This window comes from Brassica rapa, chromosome A09 (genome assembly GCF_000309985.2).
Source record: "Brassica rapa cultivar Chiifu-401-42 chromosome A09, CAAS_Brap_v3.01, whole genome shotgun sequence".
NCBI lineage: Eukaryota > Viridiplantae > Streptophyta > Magnoliopsida > Brassicales > Brassicaceae > Brassica > Brassica rapa.
Genome location: NC_024803.2, coordinates 42,231,924 through 42,257,437, shown reverse-complemented (window position 1 = coordinate 42,257,437; position 25,514 = coordinate 42,231,924). Strand labels below are relative to the sequence as shown.

Here is a 25,514-nt window from a genome sequence, read left to right as displayed (position 1 = left end):
ACGATTAGATTTTTTTTTTATCCAAGAAGAAGCTTCGTCTCCAAATTTGATTTTTCCTTCGGTTGGGGGTTTTAGCAGTGAAGTAGCGAAAATGGCGTCTACAGTATTCCTATCCACTATCTCCTCTCCTCCGCTCTCTTCTTCTTTCACTGGCGACTACGTAGCGTCGTCGAGGTGCTTCATCGGAGCTCCCGTCGCTTCCTCCTCTTCTCCATCGCTGCTCTACGGTTCGTCACTTACTTAGACTCTGTTCACTCTCTGTTATAGCTATCTGATTGGATTAGGCGATTAAGTTGTTACAATTCGAATATTTGATAATTGAAGTGTTTACTTTCCTTAGGTAAGAAGAACTCATATCCTCTTAGAAAGTTCCATGTCTCTGCCAAGAAAGTATCTGGATTGGAAGAAGCCATTAGAATCAGAAGGTTTGATAATATTAAAACATTCAAATATTAAATTCATAATCTGGTTTGATAATATTAATTAACATTTTTTTTTACTAGGATGAGAGAAGCTGAAGCTACTTCAAAGGTTAAGAGAACCCCACCGTTAAGACGAGGGAGAGTCTCACCTCGTCTTCTCGTCCCTGACCACATACCAAAGCCTCCTTACGCTGAGTCTAACGTGTTACCTGATATCTCACCTGACTTCCAGATTCCTTCCCCTGAAGGCCTTGTCAAAATGAGAGCTGCTTGCGAGCTAGCTGCTCGGGTTCTAAACTTTGCAGGGACTTTGGTTAAAGTTAGTAAGTCTCTCCTTTGTTGTTTATGCGTTATCAATGTATGTGTTGTGAAGTAGTTGTTGTTGTTATGTGTAGCCATCTGTTACGACTAATGAAATAGACAAAGCGGTGCATGATATGATTGTTGAAGCTGGTGCTTATCCTTCACCTCTTGGGTATGGTGGTTTCCCTAAGAGTGTGTGTACTTCGGTTAACGAGTGTATGTGTCATGGGATACCGGATTCTCGCCAGCTCCAGGTTTTGATCTTGCTTTTAAGCTGAAGAGTTTGTGAATGAATGAACTCTCGCTAACTATTACTTCTTATTGTTGTAGAGTGGGGATATAATTAACATTGATGTTACGGTTTACTTGGATGTGAGTCACTAATCTCTAGGGCACTTTTGTATGGTTAAAGATGGAATCGTAGTAACACCTGTTTTGGGGGATTTGGAACTGGAACAGGGTTACCATGGTGATACATCGAAAACTTTCTTCTGTGGAGACGTTGACGAAGGTTTTAAACGACTTGTGAAGGTATTTTTCTTTCTTTTTCATTGTGTTGTCTCTGCAAATTCACAGTAGTGGATTTTGTTGAGTATGCTAATTGTTGCTTGTTTTTATTCTTTTGTAAGGTTACGGAGGAATGCTTGGAGAAAGGTATAGCCGTGTGTAAAGATGGAGCAAGCTTCAAGAAAATAGGCAAGAGAATCAGGTAACTGTTAACCATAACCATTCTTGATGAAATATATAATAGTGCAGAAAGGTCTTGATTTTGATGGGTTTCAACATTTCAAACAGTGAGCACGCAGAGAAGTACGGCTACAACGTCGTGGAGCGGTTTGTTGGGCATGGTGTTGGACCAGTGTTTCACTCTGAACCTCTCATTTATCATTACCGTAAGTATTATCTTTCTTATCTTTGCTTGTTTTAGGATAACGCTACAGCTTTGTTCTCTGTAATGTAACCTGAAAGCATCGATCAAAGAAACAATACTTATGATCTGTAAATTGTTTTTATTAGTAACTCAACTTTGGTTGCTTCACTTTTCTATAATTTGCAGGAAATGATGAGCCTGGACATATGGTTGAGGGACAAACTTTCACAATTGGTTAGCCTTTTATTTTTACTCTTCCATGTCATTGTTTCAATTTGCTTATTATGATTTCTGTATAGTAGTAACTAGTAACAAGTTGTTGGTGGTTGCAATTCGGCGTTGCAGAACCGATTCTAACGATTGGAACCACGGAATGTGTAACATGGCCAGACAACTGGACTACTCTAACAGCTGATGGTGGTGTAGCAGCACAGTTTGAGCATACAATTCTGATTACTAGAACTGGTTCAGAGATTCTTACCATATGCTGAAACAATTCACTTTTGATTCATTCTTTTACCGCTCCCCTCTCTGTCAAATTGCTGACTTCTTCAGGTCCCGTCATGGAGACATGGACCATGAAATGAATAGAATATAATTGGGTGTGTGTAGTCGTGGACCTTTCTCTCTGTTTATTGATCTCTTGACTGGTCTATTTAATTAATTTAATGGGCCTAAAGTTGGGCTTTAAGATAATGAGCCTTAATATTGGGTCGAAAATCTAATGTGACTAGCTGGTTATAGGCTTATAGCGCGTGAGCTCCCCCTTCCTATCTTTATATATAAAGTTGACTTGCCTCTCTCCTCATGCGTCCACATCATCAAGGAAGGAGAGGCAAATCATGCCACGTCTATCATTCTGCTCACGGTTGGAACTTCCGCTTGCAAGTAAAACTGCTGAACTGGGCCACTTAATTTACTTAAATTTTTTAAAGCCCACCTAGACATTATTAACTAAGCACAACTTCCTTACGAGCCTTCCCTTCACTCTTCGTCTTCTCGATTCTTCTAATTTTGATTGCCTCTACCAGAACCGCCATGTAACGTTTCTCTTAAGCTTTCAAGCGTATGATTAAAACCCGCCATTAAGACCCCCTGAACTCCACCCACTAAGTCGACTTTAATTTTCTATTCACCAAGCTCTTCCTAAACCCCAAATTTCCAGCCTATAAATCTGGATGATAATGAACGGTTCAAATCTCAGTTCTTCACCCAAATCTTGATTTTTCCTCCTTGCAATCACACCGGAGATTGTGTAACGCTTGCTGCAATCATTCACTTGCTGATTTGAAAGATGGATGTTGACGGATATAGAAAGCAGCGACGACGACGATGACTTCGTCATTGGGTTGTTTCACTGACTCGCTCCCTCACCTCAACACTTCCTTCCTTCAACTTCAAGTCCGAGTTATAGGTGAGAAAATGGCTGCTCGATCTATTACTTTATGTCTCGATTCAGATCTAATCCCACTTCTTCTATGGTTTCTCAGATAAGGATGAGAATTATGAGAAGCACACGCCTAGACCAAAGAGCTAAGGCTATCTCTCTTTGAAAACCCCTTGCAGCATCATCTCACCCATAAGGTATATGAAAACTCATTCTTGCTTTTGGTTAAAGCATCAAACTTGAAGCTTGGATTTTGTGGTTACCCTTCTTACCTTTCCAAAGGTTCACACAGCAACGTAGAGGAGAGCCGGTGCCGCAAGAACTGCTTGGCAGACTGTGCGAGAGCTCAGAGTACGGTTCTTGCTGGTGGTGCAACTGCAAAATCTGAAGCACTGAAGGTATTACTCTTAGCTACGAACCATATCTTTACGTCTTCTTTATGTCCTTTTGTAGCAAGTCTTTAGTTAGAATTTCTGCTTTTGCTTTTTCAAGGAAGAAGTATCAGTAACGTGCCTTCTCAAAGACAATCCCATGGCAGAGGTGATATTAATAGAACATGGTAAGTCTCTAACCTGGTATGCCATTGCTTCTTTAACGGGATGGTACTGTGTTTGTTATTAGTCTGTTTGATGGACTGGCTCTGGCATTCCATAGAATATTGGAGAGCAAAGGGTCAGTGCCCAAAGTTGTGCTAGCTACCAGCATAAATCCCAAAACAGTTGGAGGTGAGAAAACCATAACATTCTTATTTCTTCGACATTTAGGAATTAACTTATCCACTTTGACATATACTGGTGATTGTTATATCTCACACACTCTCTGTTTTCAGATTCATCAGAAGATTGATAAGACTCAGAGAAAGAGGTTATGCAGAATCTTGGACTGCAAGAAACTATCAGTTGAAGCAAGCAAGCACGCTGCACAGAATCAGCTGCTTCCACAGAGAGTGATGGTGTAAATTCTCTCCGTGGAGCAAGCACCAGTTGCGATAGCTACAACACAACAACAAACACTATTACCAAGAACGAAACATCAGTTTTGAGAAGAAGCTTTACAATGAAGAAAGAGATGAAGAATTTCAGAGCAGCACTCCTTTGAGGTTTATGGCGTTTTGTACGATCCCTAAGGTAACGTAAGACGATGTTTTGCAAGTAGTTATCGATCAATAGGAGCTTAAGCCAATGGATTTGAAATGAAAAGATAGTGGGAGATTTTTATTCTATGGGTTTCTTGTCGCTCAAGTGAAGTGTTTCTCAATGTCTCCATGCAGCTTATTTGATTCGGGAATATTAATTTCTCATACCACATTGTAAAAGCGAGTAATAAAGAAAATATGCACACCAGTTTTTCATTGAGTTTGAGAAAATAAAAATGTATTTTGAAAGAAACATTCAGTTAAAAAAACAAACATAATCTTTTGTGACAAACTTGCACAAGACGGACGGACAGGCTATAACCAAGGAAATGATGTGTTCGTAAGGAAATCCCAAAATAACTCAGATTTGGCGATAAAATACAATTCTCGAGGCTTCTTATCTCCGCCATCACCAGATTCTCCTCCAAATCCAAAGGTCTGAGTCACACCAGAAACAAGATTACTGACCATGGAGGTTCTCCAGAGACCATGTTGTCATAATTTCATTCGAACTGATCGAAGATTAGACAGGTTTAAGTAAGATCATTAAAATAAGTTACATAAAAAGATTCAATACTGAACAAGTTAAGCATGTTGAGTTTGACGTTGCCATGTCTGTGATCAGAACTTCAGAAGTTGAATTTAGTTGTAAAGTGACCAAAGAACTTAATATGCTTCCATGATGATAAAGTCAAACATCCAGTTTGAGTTGTTTCTAGCTTATGACAAGATGCTTACGTTTGTGTTATTCCTACACCTAATGCCTACATATGTTCTCTCAAGAGCTATATTGTATATCAACAGTTCAACACTAAATTATTCTTCTTTTTATTTTTTTTCCTTTCTTATGTAAATGTTTGTTAATAGCTCTCATCGAATAATGCCACATGAACGTGCTTTTAAAAGTGTACAAGGTAAAGTTAATCTAAACCAGGGGAAAAAAGGAGATTCTATTAAGATCTCAAAACACCAATGATTACAATAATTAATACTATTATGAAATGTGTACTCCTACATCGGATATTACACATAGACGATTAAAATCTTCTTTTCAAGAATTAATTCAGTTCAGAGCCCATGTCAATCACATTGGATGAATGTAAGCTTTTCTAACTCAACCACCTGTCGCTTAAAGCAAGGAATAATGTGAAACCGTTTGTCTAGAGCACTCGAACAAATCAAACATAAGAAACAGACGTTAATCGTCCGAATCAGACCCACAATGTCCAGGAATATTTTAAAAATGGTTACTTAATTATCTACTAAATTCATAACAATATGAATTCAATCGGATTTTCGTTTCCATGTTCAATCTCGATTAGCAACACTTACAAACCACCATCAAAATGTGAAGGGCATGGGAGTAACTAATTTCAACACCAAATGATCTTATCTTTTCAAACTATCAAATACTTTACATAAATCTTTACTTTTGATACGAATAAGTTGCAGGGTTAAATTTTTTATGAATTAACAAAATATTTTTTTTTTGAACAACATTTTACAAAAGATTCTACCAAATGTATATTCATTAAATTACTGGATTTAATTTAGAAATGATAAATTAGGTAATATATGAAAATTATTTGAAATCAAAATATAAGTTTTTTCCACTAAAGGATAGTTGTAGTAATCAAAGCGAATGACAAAGCCGAAACAACCGGAGACAATGCTCGAGAGTTTTACGAGGACCTAAACCCACAAGAGGGAGACATTATCCCTGTCAAGAGAGTCAAACATGAGATTACTACAGCCACAAAGCAACGCTATAACAAAAGAAACGAGATTAATGGAGAACCAAAGGAGTGTAGCCTCAATCATACCACAAGTCGACAAGCGGAACTACAACCCGAAGAATACACAAACGCTGCACCCACAAAGAAACCGAAGCAAGACGCCTGAAGAGCTTAACCAAATCCCACTGCAGCTAAGGAGGGAGCAGAACTGCAGGAGAAACAAGCACAACAAATCCAAGAGAACCATCAACCAAAAGCGCCAAAACGTCAAAATATAAGGGTTCACAATAGTCTTGGGCATTTGGGTTTTCGGTCCGGTCAGTTCGCTTAATTCGGTTTTCGGGTTTTTTGGGTTGAGATGTTTAGGAACCGTGTAGGAGCTGGACATTTTTCGGACCGGTTCGGTTCAAGTAATGTCGGGTTCGGGTCGGGTTTCTATTTTTTTATAAAATCCAAAGTGGAACCTATTATAAATAAATCGTGTTTGGTTCAGGTTTAAAGTCCAGAAAACCCATAAAAATCCCGAAAATCCGAGTAAAACACGGAATAAACCCGAAAAGTATTCGGGTAGTTCAGATTTTTTTGGATATTATTTCTTTATAAATTACTTACCCCATCATGTCACTTATTCCCGTCGAACAAACATGGATATTCTTTAGAAAATGCGCAAAGCAGAGGCGGAATATATATAAAAAATTTAAAAAATTAATATTTTTATATATTCAAAAACTTCGGATACCCGTTCGGTTCTAGGTTCGGTTTTGGTTTTTCGGGTTTAGAAATATAAGAACCGTTCGGATTTTTTTAAATTTTCAATCCGGTATCGGTCTCAGTTTTTTCGGTACGGTTCCGGTTTGGTTTTCGGGCTTTGGATAATATATCCATGACTAATTCATAATACCACTTTTCATATTTACCTAAACACTTTTATCTTTGCTTTTAAAGAGGAAAAAAATTATAACCTTAGGGTTAACTAATCTAGATTTATGGTTTAGATTTGAAGGGTGAGGCATGATTTTTGGAATGTAAAGTTTATAATTCTAATAAATATATAAATAAATACTTAATTTTTTTAAAAAAATATGAAAAAATAGTTTCAAAATAATTTTCAAATTTCAAAAGAATATCTGAAAAGAAAAAAAAAATTGAGTAACAAATTTTCAAAAAATAAATAAAAAATGTTTATAAAAAAAATCCACTTTGAATAAGTATAATTCGAAAACAGAAAAAATATTTTTGTTTTATTTTTTTAGTTTTTTAATTATTATTTATTATATATAAAAACAAGGATATAAGAGTCTTTTGTCTCTTAATGAAGAAAATATTTTTGAAAATGTATCTTTAGTGATGGTAAACATGAATATTGGTGGTAAACATGAATAATGATACCAACAATATGGTAAACATGAAAATTTTTCATATATATAAGTTAACTTACGTTTTTTTTTGATAAACATAAGATTTTCCTCTGTATTACAATATCACAAATATTATCATAATACCATTTTAATAAATTAGAATAGCTCATAATATATAAACGACCAATGAAAACTTATTAAAAACTTTGAAAAATATAAAAACATGAAAATATAAAACACTAAATAAGATATATAATAAACAAACATAACAAGACAAGTATTACATATTAAAATATATAACCCGCGCGAAGCGCGGACACACCCCTAGTATTTATATAGACTTTTGTGAATATGTAAATGGCAGATGCCAGATACCATGGAAATGTTTATATATTTGGAAAGTTTGGATTGTCAGGCGCGTGGCCAAATATTTCGGCTTTTAGTTTCACCTAATGGTTTTCAGTTTGTATAACATGAAAAACCAATTTAAATGAAGAAAATTTTATAAAATTCATGATTAATATATTATATTATATATGTGTATTTAAATGAAGAAAATTTTATAAAATTCATGATTAAAAATTATAAGATTCAAATTAAAATAAAGCATTATTCACTTATAATAACTTTAAATGATTTCATATACTGTGAAAATACACAGATTAAATTTATAAAAAAATATTATATTAATTATTTAATGTTATATCTCTAATAAAAACTTCAATGCATATAATGATAGTTTTAGTTTTAATATTTGTATATTTCTCTTCTCTCTACTTCACTATCACTAAATTTTAGATTTTATGTAAAAAAAAACATGATTGTAAATTTTGTTTATTTATGACATTGTTTTTTTTTCAAAGGAACAGTGATTCCAAAACAGAATCGTAAACTTTCAATATGTTTTAAATAAAATATTTTAGAAACATTTTAGAAACAAAATTCTGTAAGTTTACAAAAAATTCTGATTTCGATTATGGTTCTGAAATGAGAAGCTCGCGTCTGATAAAGCTTCCGTGCAACATAATGATTTACTGAGGTTATGAAACTTGTAGTTGAAAGCTTACCCAATATTGTAGATAGTTTTGATATTAAAAACATAAATACTATTACATAAAATTATTCTAAATATTCATATAGGTTCATAAGATTCTAAAAATGATCAGTTATATTTATACTTATGTATATAACTTTTTAGTGGCCACTGCTTAATTTTCTAATATATTTTAAAAATTAAAATATATCAAATTATTAAAATATTATCAAAATGAAAAATAGTTATACTCAGAAAATTAATAACTGGACTACAATAAGAACATATAATTTTACAATTATTTATTTATTTTCATACATACAAATTGCAAGATGACTCAACACATATTAATACAGAATAATAAACTATTAATTAATTGTATATATATATATATATATGCCTGGGAGTTTCAGAATATTATTGTTAAATTCATTTATGTATCAAGGTGTTTTAAGTCTTTAATAAAACATTTTCCAGTCGTTTTCTTTTTCAAAACGTTCTTTTAATTAAAAAAACAAGATTATGTGACATATTAAGATTTATAGAAAAATATGTCACAAGATTCTGTGACACTCCTAAATTAAAGGTTGACAACAACTCTTAATGGCTTATGTATATGTTTGTTTGAGTGGATAGAAAGAAACAGAATTTACATAAAACGACATCGGCTTAAGTTAAAAGTCACTTATTAGAATCTGCCAGTTTATTTCCCTCAACAAAATTTTGATCTCATAATATTACGATTTTTTAACATCTACAGACACATTTTGAGTTTCTATTTACAACAACACTATGCTAATGGCGGGAATCTTGTAAATTATCAACTATAGCTATTATAGCTTTGGCTCAAATGACTAAGCAAAAAATTCCGAACTGTAGCTATTAACTGGTAAAAAATGTTTCGACAGAGATAACTAATTTGGTTTTAATACTCCGCAAAAGATAGACAGGTTCGAAAACAGAAATAAAAAGTTTAAGGCCTAGGAAGTTCCAAAAAAAAGGGACAATTAATAAACGGTCGGTAACAACAACGTTGACCTCTATTAACAAAAATACTTCAAGGTTCCTCTTGATATAGCAGTAGACACTCACCCTGCACAATTCAAATTAACAATTTATATCAGTAATCAAATCAGCAACAGAACGAAAAGGAAAACAGATATAGAACATAGAGGAACAACAGCACAAGAAAATGACATGACAAACAAGACGGCATACACAGCAAACAAGATTTAACAGCATCGCTAAACAAACACAGGAGAACTACTAATTAACAGAGAGCGGTAGAGTTACAGTGAGAAAACAGTAATAATAGAAACAGAAGAGCAAACAAAAATCAAAACAACAACGAGACAGTGGAAAAAACGTAAACAGGAACTTGGCAACAAACCACAACGAGAACTGAAAAGACGTGAACCATAACAAAGACAGTTACAGTCAGAGAACAGTAGAGTTACAGTAAGAGAACAAGAGAACTACTAATTAACCTCAATCTCAGCCCGGAGAACTACTAAGCAGTAGAGTTACAGTGAGAGAAAAGTAATCGAACAGTAGAGAATAACAAGATGGAATCAGTAAAGAAACAATGCAGAATACAGAACCAGGACAACAATCAGAACTGAAAAGGAACAAATAGAGTATTACCTCAGTCGTCCATCTCAACCTCCATCTCAACAAAATAATTAACCTGATCAGCATAAATCCTTACGTAGCCTTCATCACAAACCTCTGCACCAGCTGATTCTTGGAACTCATAAACCAAACGCTTCATATTATCATAGTCATGAGCAGTGCACACCATTACATGTGCATAATGTTCAGTCTTGCCAGCCAATTCATCCTTAGTGGGATAATAAATTTGCTGAACAAAAAAATGATTAGCTTGGATAGGAGAACAGCAACAGCAAAAATAGAAAATGACATGACAAACAAGACAAAAAGTTTACCTTATGTTTCAGTTTGGAGTAGCTTGGATAAACAGATACGCCAACAGAAACAACTCCACCCTTCAACTTTTCAATAAGGTCGGCATGAAATAATTCATACTTCTTTAGAGTCTCCATTCTATTTCCGCCAGGATGCAACATGTGTTTGTTAACTTTCTTAGCATAGTACCTAGTACAATCCTTCTAAAATGCAACAAGTTAAAAAAAAAAAAGACATAGTATAAAAGTGTAAGAACAGTTAATAGTGAGTGACTTACAGTCTCTTCAGACACGGTATCATCTATGCGTTCGGTCAAGGGACAATCCCTCTCAAGGAGGATACCTTTCTCTACAAGGATAGGAAGAACACGAGAGGAGTCTACTATAAGTTCCCCATCAGCACCTAGATACTCCTTGGGAATGCGATTGATGAAGTCTTGGATAGACAGATGTTGATCCTGTGGCATTCGATTGTGAAGCTTCAGGTGAAACTCTAATTGCCTTACATAACATGTTGATTTCTTCTGAGACATCACAGGGCAGAGAAAAGAAGGCTGCTGCTTTCTCCAAGTTTGCATACTAAACTCAACAAAGGCAAAAATCAACATAAAGCTATTAACTCTAAAATACATATCATAGAGCTGGACTTAAGGAATCAATTAGTAGATAGGACATAACTTTCTAAATTAAAGAAAATTTTTGGAAAAGATTTAGAGACCTGCGATGGCGTTCCCTAGCCCGCTTTCGCTGAGCCTGTCTCCGTTGTCTTCGTTGGGAGCTCATCGCGATCTAAGGATGATGAGGCTACAGCGCCAGAGACACAGAGAGAGTAGACATTATCGAAACTAGGTTAAACTGATGAGTTGATTTGTGCCATACTTTAGGATAAGAATTTTCATTGGGTCACATGTCAAATGGGCCAATAATTTTACCCAATGAGCTTTATATTTATCAGCCCATTTGAATACCAAAAGGTATCAACCCAACTTTGAGAATCTTATACAATAAGGTGGTGTAATAGGACAACCGTATACAGTGGCAGGATACCAATCGGCTGCGGCGAGTGGCAGGATACCAATCGGCTGCGGCGACATGGGATACCAATCGACTGCGGCAAGTGGTAGGATACCAATCGGCTGCGTCGAGTGGCAGGAGATACCAATCGGCTGCGGCGACAGGGGATACCAATCGGCTGCGGCGAGTGGCAGGATACCAATCGGCTGCGGCGACAGGGGATACCAATCGGCTGCGGCGGAATAAGGCCATCGGCTAAGGCGGATAATGAGAACCATCGGCTAAGGAGGCGGAAAATAACACCGGAAGCTAGTGGATGAGTCCTTCGGACCAAACTACAAAGAAGAAAGAATAAAGAAGAAGTTGGAACGATAGAACTGAACGAAAATAAAAAGTAAAGAATGAGAGGTGGATGTTCTTTTATATAAAAGAGATTAGGTGAGTAGTTGTTAAAAAGAAAAATATAGGTGAGCGGTTCAATGTATTAACTCTCCCCGGATTTCACGCGCCTCTCGATATCTACTTCCCATTTTCCCAACACGTCTCTTTTATTTATTATATACATATATAAATTTATATTTAAGATTACGTCAACATAGGCTTTGCTTAAAAAGAGGAGATAACAGTAAATTCCCGGAAACTACGGTCTCGCCAAAAACGTCTGTGCTTTTATATTTATTATACTTAGGAGCGGTTCGATGTATTCGGATTCTCGCTCCTCTCATATCTTCTTCTCAATACGTTGAAAATTGGGTAAATGTTTAAAAAGAGGAGATGACCGTAAATGCCCGGAGTTTACGGCCTTCCCAAAACGTCTGTGCTTTTATATTTATTACTTGGCTGATATTTTGATAAAAATGTCTGGTGGCGCAAATCTCGTAAATCTTACATCTTACGCGTCGGTATTTAAGTAGTTGTTTTTTAACTATTTTATTTATATAAATTATCTAAATACATACAAATTAGTGAATTACAATAGAATGAAAGAATCTCATTTTAATATCTATCATTCCAAATCCAAGATTATCTCCTTCTTACTTTTCTATTTAATGCAAAAGAAAAAGATCTAGTTTACTGAGTTATCTATTACTAGTAGTTACTATATTTAAAAAAAAATTGATTTTTATAAATTTGTAAATATCATATGTTTCTTTATTTATTTAGAAAATAGAAAAAAATGATATTAAAAATTTTACATACTTCATTTAAAACCGAAAATAAAAAAAATGTAATATGATTATTTAAAATAAAAATATGAAATGATCAAATATCCACAGGTTTATTATCAGCTAAATCTTTTTCGATTTCAAAATTAATTTTCATCAGAAAATTATATTTATAATATCGTATTGGTGCCATCAAATATACAATTTACCGTTTGAAGCAATAGCCAACATATTAATTTCAATTGTTATTATTATACCAATTTTTGATATGATTCGATATTTCAATTTTTAGCGTCTAAGTTTTAGTGAATATTTGAAATATCGATTATATCCTATGTTTGCTAAAAAAATAAGAATATGTTTTTTAACCTTAAAATAATATCATACCTTATTGTTTAAAACAAAACTAAAAAGTAGGATTATCACGACTAGTTATTGTTAACCTAAATTAAAAAATTTAAACAAAAAATATACCTGCCTTTGAAATAATATCATACCTTTTTTTTTGCACGCTAACTTTGATTTTTTACTGAACTTTTAATTAAGATATTTAAGTAATTATAAGCCTAGTTAGGATCTATACTATACTAAAAGGGTTATATGAGGAGTAGTGAGGATGTCCACGTCAGATTAAAAAATTAACCAATCATAGAAGTTTAGTTTGCCACGTCATAGCTGCTTCAACTAGATAGAATTTGCGCGAGAATATTTACTGGGCTTCTAATAATTTGTCATAGCCAATTTAATCAGCCCAAATAAAGACGATATCGTTTTGCCTTTTCCACTCTTCCACCTCACCATCGTCCTTGCCGATTCTACAAATCACCGTTTCTTTTGAGTTATTATGATCTACTCTCAATAATTCAAGCCAGTTCTTTACTCCTATCTTGATGAGCCATGCTATCCTTCCACCTCCCTTTTATTTATCCTCCTCTTATATAAATATTTTTGTAGACGAGCCTGCTATATTCTTTACGCCGCTTGCGATTTTAGTTCTTTTTGTACCAGTTGAATTCATGGCCTCAAATCCAGACGGATCAAAACTAATTTTCGTCATGAATCAATGCTGTCTTCCACTCCTTCCAGAGTTAAGACTTATCCTCACAGCAGATTTCCGCCGGTTGACTGAGCTTTGTGTCTGGCGAAGCTATCTACGGTCGGGCCCAGTTTCAATCGGATACTTTTGAAAAGGTTAGGACATTCATAGATTGAAATTAAATTTCTCTTTGAGACTTTCATCTCTATTGAGTTTTGATTAGTTACTGTCTGCAATCTAGAGATTGATTTCAGATTTTCCCTTTTTATAACACTAATAGCAACAACGAGTGGTAAAGGCATCGAAAAGCAGGAACACACCACCATGGTAAAACTTTTTTTTTCTTCTGAATTTTCTTCTAAAACTAATAATGACTAAATCTCAGTTTTTGTTTTCAACCAGAGCAGATGGTTTACATGGACTCCAGAGATTATATGAAGAAGAAAGTTTGGAGCGTAGTACCTGAGTCATTTTGAAGTTTTTGTACGCCATTCCGGTGACTAAGACAAGAGTATTCTGTGAGGTTCTCTCTTCTCCCCTTCTACTATTAATTGTTATCACAAAATGTTTGGCTCTCATCAGCTGGAATCACTTCATTTGATTCACTTGCAGAAGACATACATGGCCTCAAAAGATGCCATGTCCTTTGATTTGCTCAAAAGGAAGCTCATGTTAAGATTAGATACATTCAAAATCCGAATTCTAAAGACTAACGAAGAGGTAAATCTACACAATGCAAAAAGATTAATTAAAGATTGACTTTGTTGAACAACAATGAAAAACTTATGTTGGTCAAAGGTCATTGTTAATTTTAGGATAAACTACATGGATGGTCATATATCCCAGTCGGTGGTTCCTTGCCACACACTGAACAAAAGAATCTTGCCTTTGGTGTTGCAGCTAGCATGGTACATCCCGCAACAGGTAGTAAGAGTAAATTAACCTTAATTTGAGTTCTGGTTATTAACATCTTGCCTTTGGTGTTGAAGCCCCACGAAGCAGCAAAGATGGAAGTAAAGATGCTTCCGGGACTAAGATTGGCCTTGATCTAAGTAAAAAGAAACTAGGTTGAGGTCAGTCTTCCTCAGCAGTCAAAGTGCGTGGTTCTAAAACCAATAATAATTATTGGTAAACCTTTGATTAAAAGGCTAAGGTTATTTAAATTTTAAATCATATGATCTTACATGTAACCGCTCTTCTCAGTATCGAGGCTTTTTATATTTTATACTTAACTTCAGTAGTTGTTCAAAAAAAAAAAGACTTAACTTCATTGAAAAAAACGTGGACATTATATTTAGTTTGTTTGGTTACTAGAAACGAACTTTAGATAAAAAGGTCTTCTTTGGAGGAAGAACGAAGATGAACTTTCGGAGGTAGAGAAGAATGATGGAAACAGAGACAAAGATAAATTCTTTATAAAAGAGAAGTACGATACTGTACAAAAATTAAAAATCTTGGTAAAACCATTAAAAGTACGATACTATACACAAATTGAAAGTCTTGGTTAAACCATTAAAAGTACGATACTGTACAAAAATTAAAAGTCTTGGTAAAACCATTAAAAGTACGATACTTTACGATCTAATCAAAAACACCAAAACCACAATCCATCTCAATTGAGTATATTGAACACTGATAAAATTATAAATATTATTATAATAATGTTTCTCTCAAATTAAAAAATACATAATTTATGAATAAAAAATGTTGTCCTAAAAATATATACATAATTTATGAATAAAAAATTAGGTGTAGCCTAAGAAATCGCATATAGTTCTTATTAAATTACACACTACATAACTTGAAAGCATCTTTCTCATTTTTCCTCGAATTGAATAATAACACCATTAACTCTCATAATCAGATGTATTTTTCTAATTTATGAAAAAATTAATCATTTTACATTCTACTATTATTATCTATAACGTAATCCAAAATATTTGTAGATTTCATGAAACAAAAAAAAACTATCACTAAAAATAAGGTACCTTCAAAAATATTTCACCCATTGTCACTAAGTTTTTAAACGGTAACCATCACAGAAACATTATGAACGAACAAGAAAAGAAACGGAGAAGAATAAAATTTCAAGATAATTATTCTTTATCAAATTTAGTGAGGAACAAATTTATTTCTACTATCTATGATAAAAATAATATTGAATGGAAAGTACAAATTATCTCTTATAAATAATAAAAAAATAAAATTATTAAAAAAGATAGTATTCCTCTTGATTTTTTGATCAATATTTAAAGCTTAAATATAAGTCAATCAGTCCAATAAACATAATATTCTATATTCCAGTAGTAATAGTAAAATTAATGCTAATATGTAGTCAATATAATGCTATACCCACATATTATGTGAAAAATAGATTACCAAAATTTATTTACGAGATATATCACTTATATGAAATTTTAAACCAAATATTTCAGATCAAATTAGTATTTCAACTTAATTCTGTAAGTTATTTTTCTTATAAATTTAGGTACAGCTATGTTACAAAAACGAACTTTGAACATAAAAGAAAGTACCGGGTAATAAACTAGACTTCATCTTTTAAGGGGGTGTATTGAACTAATGATTTTAGAATGCTTTGGTGGATTTTACAATTATTGGGATTTAAAGTGAATTTGGGAGATAGCTCTGTAATTTTGTTTGGATTTTAAGAAGATAGGTGATTTTGTAAAAAATGTATTTTAAGTTTCAGAGGGTTTTGGGTGATTTGGGAAACCATTATATTCTTCTGAAGGTGAAATTCTAGAGAGGTGAATCGTTAACTAAAAAGTTTAAAAATATTAAAGAATCCTGGAAATTTGTTCTTCTGGAAAAGTAAAAGTGAATCTTTCATAATCTCCAATATGAATATACAGATTAATCTTACCAACAAAACAAGCATAAGTTATATCTATATATATAATACACACTTTCTCATCAGATTTATAAACTTAAAATGATAAAATCAGATGCAAATGAGAATCATAGGATCTTCTCATCGGACATAAAGTCAAAATGGACACGAGTAGTAACCTTTGAATCATTGGATTTGTCTTCTCACAATATTTTTGCGGTCATCATCGACAGCAATCCATGTTCCACATTATACATTCTCCATGTGAATTAATCAAATACAGAAGGATTGAGGGGGAATCTGAGAATGATAAATATTTTTTTTTGTGAAAAAGAATGAGAAATATTAATAACAAGAAAGAAAAACGAATCAGACTTAATCGTAAAAAGATAACATCTGTTGAGGTGAGATTTCACTATGCCTATTTTTAAGTAAAAGAATGGTGCAAAGTCTTCTATAATCTTATTTTTGATAAACTCTTGAAAAATTATTTGTTTTGAATAATAGCGGATTTGCTATAGGTTTTATAAACTATTGATTTAATAACAGGAGATTTCAAGTGACTTTTAATAATTTTACATAAATTTTATATTCAATAACAGATGATTTGAACTGATATTTGGAAATCATTAGTTGAATAACAGAGGATTTTAAAGAAAAACCTAAAATTCTTAATCCAATATATCCCCCTTATAATTTCTACACATGTAACATATAGCTCAAATTTGTTAAGAAAACACAATTCTTTTAAATAAACAAGTAACATAATTAGATACAAACCAAGTGCTTAATTCTTTATTTATTTCACATTTTCTCACCATCCCATATATTTAGATAGTAAAAGAATAAATTCGTGAGTTTTATTTAATTCAATTCATTATTTATATTGTTATAATATAGATTTAATATGGTGACAACAAATAGATGTAATATATGTCATATATTAAATATAATTATTTGTATAAATCCGGGCGTAGCCCGGACAAGATTTCTAGTAATTATAAAAGAATAAAAATAAGGTATTTCAAACCTTAGATCAGAAGATAAATCGACTGATGTAAGAAATGTCTAGTGGGCACAAAAATCGAGGAAATCTTAAAGTATTATCTTCATCTTCTTTTACTTTAGTTCAGAAAAAAAAATCTAGTTTACTGAACAAGTGGTCATGTTGTGGACATAGTGGAACGCCACGTGACGGGACCACAAGTAGCACTAGTTCTTTAGGGAATCTACCAATTTAAAATAAAATAAATATTTTATTTATACATTTATAAAAGATTTTAGTTTGAAAATTACGCTATTATTCTGTTTTTTTTAGACCTACGCTTTCATATGTATAAATTGGTTAAATTATCCGATATAATAAAAACTCTATAAATTAATATTTGATAAATCAATAAATATTATAAATCAATAAATTTTTTTGGTTTCAAATTGTGTCGGTTTAAAATATGACATAAATCAAAAAATAAAAAGATAATAACCTTTTGAAAATTTTATGTAAAAATATATGATCTTATTAAAATTATAAATTAATAATTTAAATATTTATATTTTATATATGTAAAAAAAATTATTTTATTATTTATATTCATAATAGCATTATCTCTAATTTTCTCTTAACAATTTAATACATTTTGATAGTAAAATTATATTTTTTTTGATCAAAAGTAAAATAATATCCATGACCACACTAAAATTATTAAAAAACATATTTCATATACACTAAACAATATAAAATTCGAATTTATAATATATATACAGTAAAAATAATTATTTTTGTTACTTTATATAAAAGATATACTTTAAAATAGAAAAATTCAGAATTTTGTTTTAAATTAATTACTAGTCCTTACTGTAGAGCTTTTACGAAGTAGTTGATCGTCAACGTGTATGTGTCTCTTAGTTGGCTGCTTGAGTTGAAAAGCTAGATTAAATTCCAAATTCGAATCAAGAGGTGAGCCTTGACATTTGGGGTTCCAATCGGATTTCGGTTTTGTTTAGGATCTTATTTTTTTAGGTTTATTAAAATTAATCTCATTCGGGTTATAAGAAAGTTTGGTTCGGAACTGGTTCGGATTCTATCGGGTTCAGATCAGGTTATTAAATCTTCATAGAACTAGTACTCCGATGTATTTTCGGGTTCGGGTCCCAATCGATTTTTTGGTTTAAAAGTACATGATTTTGTACTTATTTTGTAACCAAAACATAAGTACAATTGGTTCTTCGGTTTTAAAACACCTGATTTGTACCTATTTTGTAACCAAAACATAAGTAAATTGATTCAAAAAAAAAGAAAAAATATCAAACGTGATTATTCAAAATCAAACGAAAAGTAAACATAGTTATTGATAAAAAACAAATAAATGAAAGCATAAAAAGAAAATCAAATTCTCATGAAATGAGAAATATTATTCAATGAAAGCAAAATCAAAATCTAAAAATTTCGAACTTCGACCGCCATCTTCAACCATCAACCTTCATGTATTAAATAATTATTTTAGATGTTCAATAATATCTGTCTATATTTTAGATATATATTAGGAACTGAAATCATGTTTGATACAAGTTCTTTTGGGATTTGAATGTTTCGGATTATATCGGATATTTATTTAGGTTCGGATCGTACCCATAATCTAAAATATCATAAAACAAAATTCATTCGGTATTTATGTTGAATTTTGATCGATTTGGATTTCTTTTTATCGGAGCGAACTCTCGAGTTTCCGGGTTCGATTTATTTCTCGGCCCTATCAAGAGCCATTTCAAAGCATAAGAATAGTGCATACATGAAAAGTCACGTACGTAGCACTCCCAACGAAGTCATCAGTGGAGTGTGTTTCTGTTTCAGACACTTCTCTAAGATCCTAAGACCTTCAAGCACAAAAAGTTTCTCTTAAAATACAACGTTTGTTTTCACCATTTTAAGAATTATAAAAATATTAACATCTTTCAAACCATAAGAATGAACAATGGGGATATCTGAAGATTCTGGTTTATAATCCATACTAGATTTTGACCCGTGCTTTAAAAGCGCGGAATTATTTTATCGACAAAAAATATTTAATATAAACTATAAATAATTAGGAATTTCTAAAATTTTCTAAATTAAGTTTTTATTATATATTTTATATGATATATTTTTAATTCTTTGCAGATGATATTATTTTTTGAGCTTTTAAAAAAATTCTAAACATATGGACATTTTTAAATTAATATAGCAAAGAATCTATTAGAAGTGTTTTTTTAGTTTTGTTATTGATGCCGAAATTTTGTTTTCAATCTTAAATTTGTAAGTAAAAACTGAATATAATTTGAGACCTAAATATATTTAACGTTTGATTTTATAAAGTGACCTTTTAATATAGACAGTAAATATCTATAAGTATGTAAAATTTTAACCCTAAAATATTGAAACATAATTTAAATATAAATATTTTTCATAAAATGCAATCAATCTTATGTTGATTTAAATATTTGTACAAACGAACATATGTTCATCATATAGATATTTCTATAGTCATATTAAAATCATATATAAAAGCAGAACATTTTTTACTTTGGCCAAGTCAATGAGTTAAGTAAAAGTCAAATCGTAAATGTGATAGAAGGTTTACATTTTTTTATCTAATAATTTCTTCAGTAATTTGGTCAAAAATGTTTCACTTCGGTGATGTCAAAAAAAAAAAATGCTTCACTTCCGTTAAACACTCGAAGTTTAACCGGCAAATAATATATTGGTAAGTTTCATTTCATTTCAAAGCCAAGAAGACATGCAATGTGATCAATTTTTTTCAGGTCTTCAAGACTCAAATGGGATCAAACTGAGCCAAAACCACACACAAACACCCAAAAGTATTAATACTTGGTTTCATAAACATATCAATTAGACAACACGTAAATCCATGACATTGTTGGAAGTAAAACCATTGTGGAGGTTATAAGACCATTACAGTCTACAGACGTAAGCATCTGAATCGAACCCAAGCTTGATCACCATCGCATGAATCTGTTAAAGTCCTTTAACAAATACTTGAGGCCCGCCCAATTAGGATATTATCGGAATATCTTCCCTTCTAACAACAACGAAAGTCCAGCAGCCTACTTAATCACGAAAGGATATAACACTGATTCCTGTAAATACCATTCTGAGTAAAAACTAAGTGCTTGGTAACACAATTTAGAGGTAACGAAACCTCTGTTCATCACATTCCACAAGCATTAAATTTGATCATTTCGTCGAACAGGTGGAGTGCATCCTCGACGAGGCGTGAATTTACGAAATCGTGTAGAGCTCGAGTGAGCAAAGGATCATTGAGCTTTGTAGCTTGGATTATCCGGGAAGGAACAAAAGACTTAATTTTGATATTTTAAAAGAAGGGTGAAGACACCAATTCACTGAGAGAGTGAAGCCGAGTAATTTCAGTCATATCATAATAATTACTGCATGCATCTGATTCTAAAGATTCAAGAAGAAGGCTAGCATTACGAAAACCCTAAAATGAAATAATTTGGGATCTAGCTTAATCGACTCTGGTTTCCAGAAAAAAAAGTAATTCAAGATAAAATGTATATATAAAAACGAAGAGATCCGAGAGAGAGAAACACGTAGCAAGTCTTTTCGCAGGGATATCCTTTGCTTCTAGACTGGGCTCTTTTTGCAGGTGTTGACTATCTTCAGCGAGTTTGATTTGGCTTCCATCTGTCCACTTTTATGCCGTTCATGACCTGTTCTTTTCTTCTGGATAAGGTGGTCCTCGCTCCTAGATGTTCGTTTAGATCTCTTGTTGATGTCGCTTCATTCCTAGGTTTTCTATGGTCGTCGTAGATCAAGCCGCTTCCGGGAGTGTTAGTAAGAATTTTTACTTGCCGATTTATGAAGTTTTGGTTGGTGAGTCCTTGAGGTGTTTCCTCAGAGTTCTAGGAGGAGGAGGTTTAGCGGTGGTTTGGCCGAGGGCATTCCCACTAAGCAGCTGCCACATATGCTCTATCTGATAGTCTCCATGTATTTGTTAGTCTTGTTCTAGTGGTTTGGAAGGTTAGTTACTTGTGTAAGTGTGTAGTAACGTTTTGTTTTTGTATGCTGCCCCTGTGTGGGTTCTAGGTTCCGGGGATATCTCTGTTTTCCTCCGGTTTAGTTGACCACGGAAAGATCTGTTATCCGTTGGTGTTGTGTTGAACTCAACTTTGCTTTCAATAAAATCGGTTGACGGAAAAAAAAAACACGTAGCAAGTCAAATAATATTACAAAAAAAAAGACTCGTCAGAACTTTAACGAAGATATCTGATTTTGGAATATTCCTTAAATATATTATCTTTTTATAAGAAAAGCCAGTGGTATTTTTTTGTAAATAATTTGAAAAATCAAGGGTAAAATCCTATTAGGTATTTTGCTTTAATAGTATAGATGTCTAAGTTTTTGTGATTCAGCTAAACATTAAATTGTCGATAATATCTAGTTAAAAAAAAACTCATAAGCACGAGCAACCAAGAGCGGATCCAAAAAATAACTTAACGTGGAATATAACATATAATTTCTTTAAAAAAAATTAATTAAAAAAATAAATTAAATTATAGTTTTTACAAGACATTATTCATTATTTTTTTCTCAAAATAAATAACATATTTTTTTGTAATTTTAAATATTCATTTTCGATCATATAATAACATTTTATATACGAATAGTATTTTATTATATTTTTTTAGTTTTTATTTTGTTTTAGGTATTGAAAAATAAAAGTAGTAAAATAATTGTTAAAATTAAATTTTAGTAAATTATGAATTTTATTTTGAAAAAGTAATATTTAAAATTGATTGAAATATAATAATATTGCTATTATTAAAAAAAATACTTTCAGTAAAAATAATTTAACATTTGGATTTATATATTATATTTTAAAGTTTAGTATTTAAGGGGTGGATTGAGTTTATTTTTAATATTGTATAAATGATTTAGTAAAGTTAGTTTAGTCATTTTTTCATCCCGCATTTAAGGTTTATGAAATTATTCATCTTTTGAAAATAAATTTAGAAAGTGATTTCAAGTTCGTGGTAGAATTACATTTTCCTCTTTAGAAAAGTAAATAAAACAATAGTAAAAATATTAGTTTTGGTAGTAAAATGAAAAAGAAGATATTTTATGCAATAGTAACTAAAAATATAGAATTTTAAAAAAAAACACGCATCACATGGTACACTTTAAAGTTCAGGACCATATAAGAGATTTCGTAGTTAGTGCAAAAAAAAAACAAACAATCTCTCTCTCCCCAAAACTCTCTCCACCGAAGAACCAAACCGGCAAAGAAGCTTTTCTCCGGGCCGGTGCTCGCCGGTTCCGGAGACCCCCTCTCCCCTTATCTTATTTTTTCTTTGCCTCTCTCTTCATCGATTCCCTCCTTGTCTATATGCGTGTTGTTCTGAATCGTTGGTGCCTCACCTGAAAGTTCAAGGGCTGAAGGTGACTTGTACCAGTGGTTTGGAGGAACGGCGAGATTTCGGAGCAGCGGTGGCGAAATGGGTCGGCTTTTAGAGTCGGAGCGTGTAGCCAGATCTAATTTTCACTTTTGTAGATCTCCGGCGACTCCTCCACGGCGACGGCGCGTGACCCAGTGGGAAACCTTCTCCGGCGCAGATCTACCTTCCATGGTGACGGTGAGCTAAACGGAGAAGAGTCATGAAGACGGTGAAATGGTCCTACCCCCGGTTCTCGGGAAAGGCGCGTCGCGAAGAATCCAGTCTCGTCGGAGTTGTCAACCGGAGAGAGGAGCTTCGCAGTCGGTACGTGGTGGTGTCCTACTTCCCAGCGCTGGTAGCGGCATCTTTGTCTCGCCGGCGGTACGGACCCACACCATTGGACGCTATGCTTGCTGATCCGGTTGCGTCTGTTTTTGCTGTCGTCAAGGCTCGTCTTTTATTTCAGTACGGACGAGTTCCGTCGCTCCGGCTAAGAAGTGAATCATTAGAGCCCGATGACGCTTGGTCCAGTCCGGATTGCACCCCACGGTGATGATACATTGGTCCAAACGCTGAACTCTCATCCTATGGCGACCAATGTTTGATTCTAAAATTTAATCCCGATTAGAACTAGTCAGTCGCGGGTGATAATGCTTTTCACTTTCTGTGGTCAAATTTAGGTGTGGTTTAAGAGACCCCTTCTTCTGAGTCGTAGGAGAGGTTTGGTCTCACCGGGTAGAATTACATCAAAGTATCGATTCAGGTAGCCTAGGATCCATCTATGTGTTCCTAGGTGATACTAGATCACTTTGTATGTAAGTGTGGTTGAATCCCATGTGGTTGAAAATCATGTACTACTCTCTTGGATAATATAAGTTGAAGTTGAGCCAAAAAAAAAAAAAAAGTTCAGGACCATATTAGTTACACAATGCACTTTGTACTCGGTTTCATAAGACATATATATAGAATAGTACGTCTTGAATGGGCCTAGTCCAGGCCTAAACTAAATTCAAGACCCAACTAGAAGGACAGTTACGGCCCCAAACCAGAATAATGATTAAAGTTGAGAGAGGATTTTTTGTTTGGTCGGCTAACTCTATAAAGATCTAAAGCCCTTGAACTGGAAAAAATATCTTTAACGCCTCTCGGAAAACCTAGGGCAGTCGCCATGGACGAATCCGCGAACAAAGTAATTCTTCTTCGATCCTTATCGCTTTCTCAATTGATAGTTTCTTGTTCGTAGGATTCTATGATTAGATCTTTTGCAACGTAGGGTCTGGAATCGAAGGATAGTGATGCAGAGATTCGAGAAAGCAGGTTCGTTTCTTTCTGAGATTTGTATCTGTAATTAGATAGATCATGTGTTCTTGTCTCACGGTAATTAATTAATTAATATCCTTTGCAATATATAGCATTAGCAGGATTGCGGTCGAGGGATACGACACCTCTCTTCCTAGGGTAGATGTCGATGGTGCTTTGAGAGAACACTTCGCTTCATGTGGAAACATAATACATGTGCATGTTCCCATAGACGAGAGTAGTGGTACCCTCTGCAGGTTTGTGGCATCTTCCTCCAGCTTGATCGCTCAAATTAACTGCTGCTTAACTATAAAATCTACTTGTTTTCTTTTGTTTTACAGATATGCCTTAATTTATGTTAATGAAGAAGATGAAGAAAAGGCGCTGAGCCTTGATGGAAGTGACATGGGAGGACGGATTCTAAAAATTCAGTCTTACGCGTTTCACCAAAATCACCTTGAGAATTTCTTTGACCCGATGATAGAAGACAAAGCCTATAGGATACAACACACGTAAATTGCTCTTTTCATTTTTTGTCTATTTATTTATTATTAGAGAATTGTGCCTGGTTGTGTTGATAATATGACTCTCTTAGGATACTGGTTACGTGTGATGAAATTTCCCTTCCTATCGGTGTTATCAAGACGGAGCTAGAGAAATATTTCTCTGCAATCGGCTCTCTTGTTTACCCAGGCGTAACCGCATCTGGTGCTATCAAAACGTTTGTTTCTTCTTCCTCCCACCAGTTTGCTTGTTAATATTTTTTTTTTTTTGCTAGCTAAAGAAGCTTGTTTTGAGTTTTTTTTACAGCCTAGCCGACGTTTATGTCCGTGGACATGAGGGTGTAGAAAAGGCGCTGGAACGTAGTGGACCTTCTGTAGGAGGTTTGAATTTTGTAGTTACTGAGGTTGTTCCACTTCCAAAGATAACACCCAAGACTGGCTACAACCCACGTACGTAAATTTGATTCTTTTATTCTTTTTTGTTTTTTTCCAACAGAGTAAAACCTTTCATTTATTCGTCTGTTTGTTTGTTTCAGATAACTTTACTATCATGGCTAGGAAGCAGATAGAAAATCAGAAGAAGACTGAGACTACGGCGGGAAATCAGCAGAAGAAAAAGAGCAAGACTACGGAGAGAAATCAGAAGAAGAAGAATAAGAAGAAGGAGAAGAAGAGCAAGACCAGGGAGGCATACCAGAAGAAGAAGAAGAGTGAGACTAGGGAGGGAAATCAGAAGATGAAGGGAGTAGAAATCTCTTTCTGAGGAGAAGAAGACATATGCTTTTTATGATATTAACTTGTGTGCAATGCAACCCTTCTTTTCTTTTGTCTGGATATTGAATGTGTTATGTCGTTTTTGTGTGGATGTTTAGCAACTCAAGACAGATCAAAATCTACATTCCAGAAATTTATTCACAGCTATCCCTGTAATGGGTCAAAATCCAATCTCAAACATAGTCCATCTGCTCTATCAACCTCTGTAATTCCTCTTTTCTACGATGTTTCTCTCCTGAATAATAAAA

At 33.4% G+C, this 25,514-nt stretch overlaps 3 protein-coding genes across 3 annotated transcripts; 2 read left to right on the top strand and 1 right to left on the bottom strand.

Moving 5' to 3' along the window:
• Nucleotides 1–2,289, top strand: LOC103843063 (methionine aminopeptidase 1B, chloroplastic). Its single transcript, XM_009119762.3, has 10 exons — nt 1–227; nt 341–425; nt 504–741; nt 818–979; nt 1,056–1,097; nt 1,185–1,256; nt 1,355–1,434; nt 1,521–1,618; nt 1,783–1,830; nt 1,942–2,289. Exons 1-10 carry the CDS (start codon nt 92–94, stop codon nt 2,085–2,087), a joined length of 1,107 nt encoding a protein of 368 aa, XP_009118010.1. The 5' UTR covers nt 1–91; the 3' UTR covers nt 2,088–2,289.
• A 6,811-nt stretch (nt 2,290–9,100) lies between these two features.
• Nucleotides 9,101–11,623, bottom strand: LOC103843061. Its single transcript, XM_009119761.3, has 5 exons — nt 10,889–11,623; nt 10,449–10,749; nt 10,192–10,374; nt 9,890–10,106; nt 9,101–9,338 (listed from the first exon to the last, which is right to left on the bottom strand). The coding sequence occupies exons 1-4, from the start codon at nt 10,951–10,953 to the stop codon at nt 9,891–9,893; spliced, it is 765 nt and encodes a 254-aa protein (XP_009118009.1). The 5' UTR covers nt 10,954–11,623; the 3' UTR covers nt 9,101–9,338; nt 9,890.
• A 12,041-nt stretch (nt 11,624–23,664) lies between these two features.
• LOC103843055 lies at nt 23,665–25,414 on the top strand. Its single transcript, XM_033279036.1, has 7 exons — nt 23,665–23,879; nt 23,964–24,007; nt 24,103–24,246; nt 24,331–24,501; nt 24,585–24,710; nt 24,800–24,942; nt 25,029–25,414. The coding sequence occupies exons 1-7, from the start codon at nt 23,859–23,861 to the stop codon at nt 25,253–25,255; spliced, it is 876 nt and encodes a 291-aa protein (XP_033134927.1). The 5' UTR covers nt 23,665–23,858; the 3' UTR covers nt 25,256–25,414.
• Nucleotides 25,415–25,514: the final 100 nt, after the last annotated feature.

Excerpts from the sequence above, each read along its gene's own strand:
- LOC103843063 (XM_009119762.3), top strand. The coding sequence starts at position 92 with ATGGCGTCTACAGTATTCCTATCCACTATCTCCTCTCCTCCGCTCTCT. Across the intron at positions 1,098-1,184 it reads ATGTTACGGTTTACTTGGAT|GGTTACCATGGTGATACATC; the intron begins GTGAGTCACTAA and ends GAACTGGAACAG. Across the intron at positions 1,257-1,354 it reads GTTTTAAACGACTTGTGAAG|GTTACGGAGGAATGCTTGGA; the intron begins GTATTTTTCTTT and ends TTCTTTTGTAAG.
- LOC103843061 (XM_009119761.3), bottom strand. The coding sequence starts at position 10,953 with ATGAGCTCCCAACGAAGACAACGGAGACAGGCTCAGCGAAAGCGGGCT. Across the intron at positions 10,375-10,448 it reads ATACCGTGTCTGAAGAGACT|AAGGATTGTACTAGGTACTA; the intron begins GTAAGTCACTCA and ends GTTGCATTTTAG. Across the intron at positions 10,107-10,191 it reads ACTCCAAACTGAAACATAAG|CAAATTTATTATCCCACTAA; the intron begins GTAAACTTTTTG and ends TTTTTTGTTCAG.
- LOC103843055 (XM_033279036.1), top strand. The coding sequence starts at position 23,859 with ATGGACGAATCCGCGAACAAA. Across the intron at positions 24,247-24,330 it reads AGTAGTGGTACCCTCTGCAG|ATATGCCTTAATTTATGTTA; the intron begins GTTTGTGGCATC and ends TTTGTTTTACAG. Across the intron at positions 24,502-24,584 it reads GCCTATAGGATACAACACAC|GATACTGGTTACGTGTGATG; the intron begins GTAAATTGCTCT and ends TGACTCTCTTAG.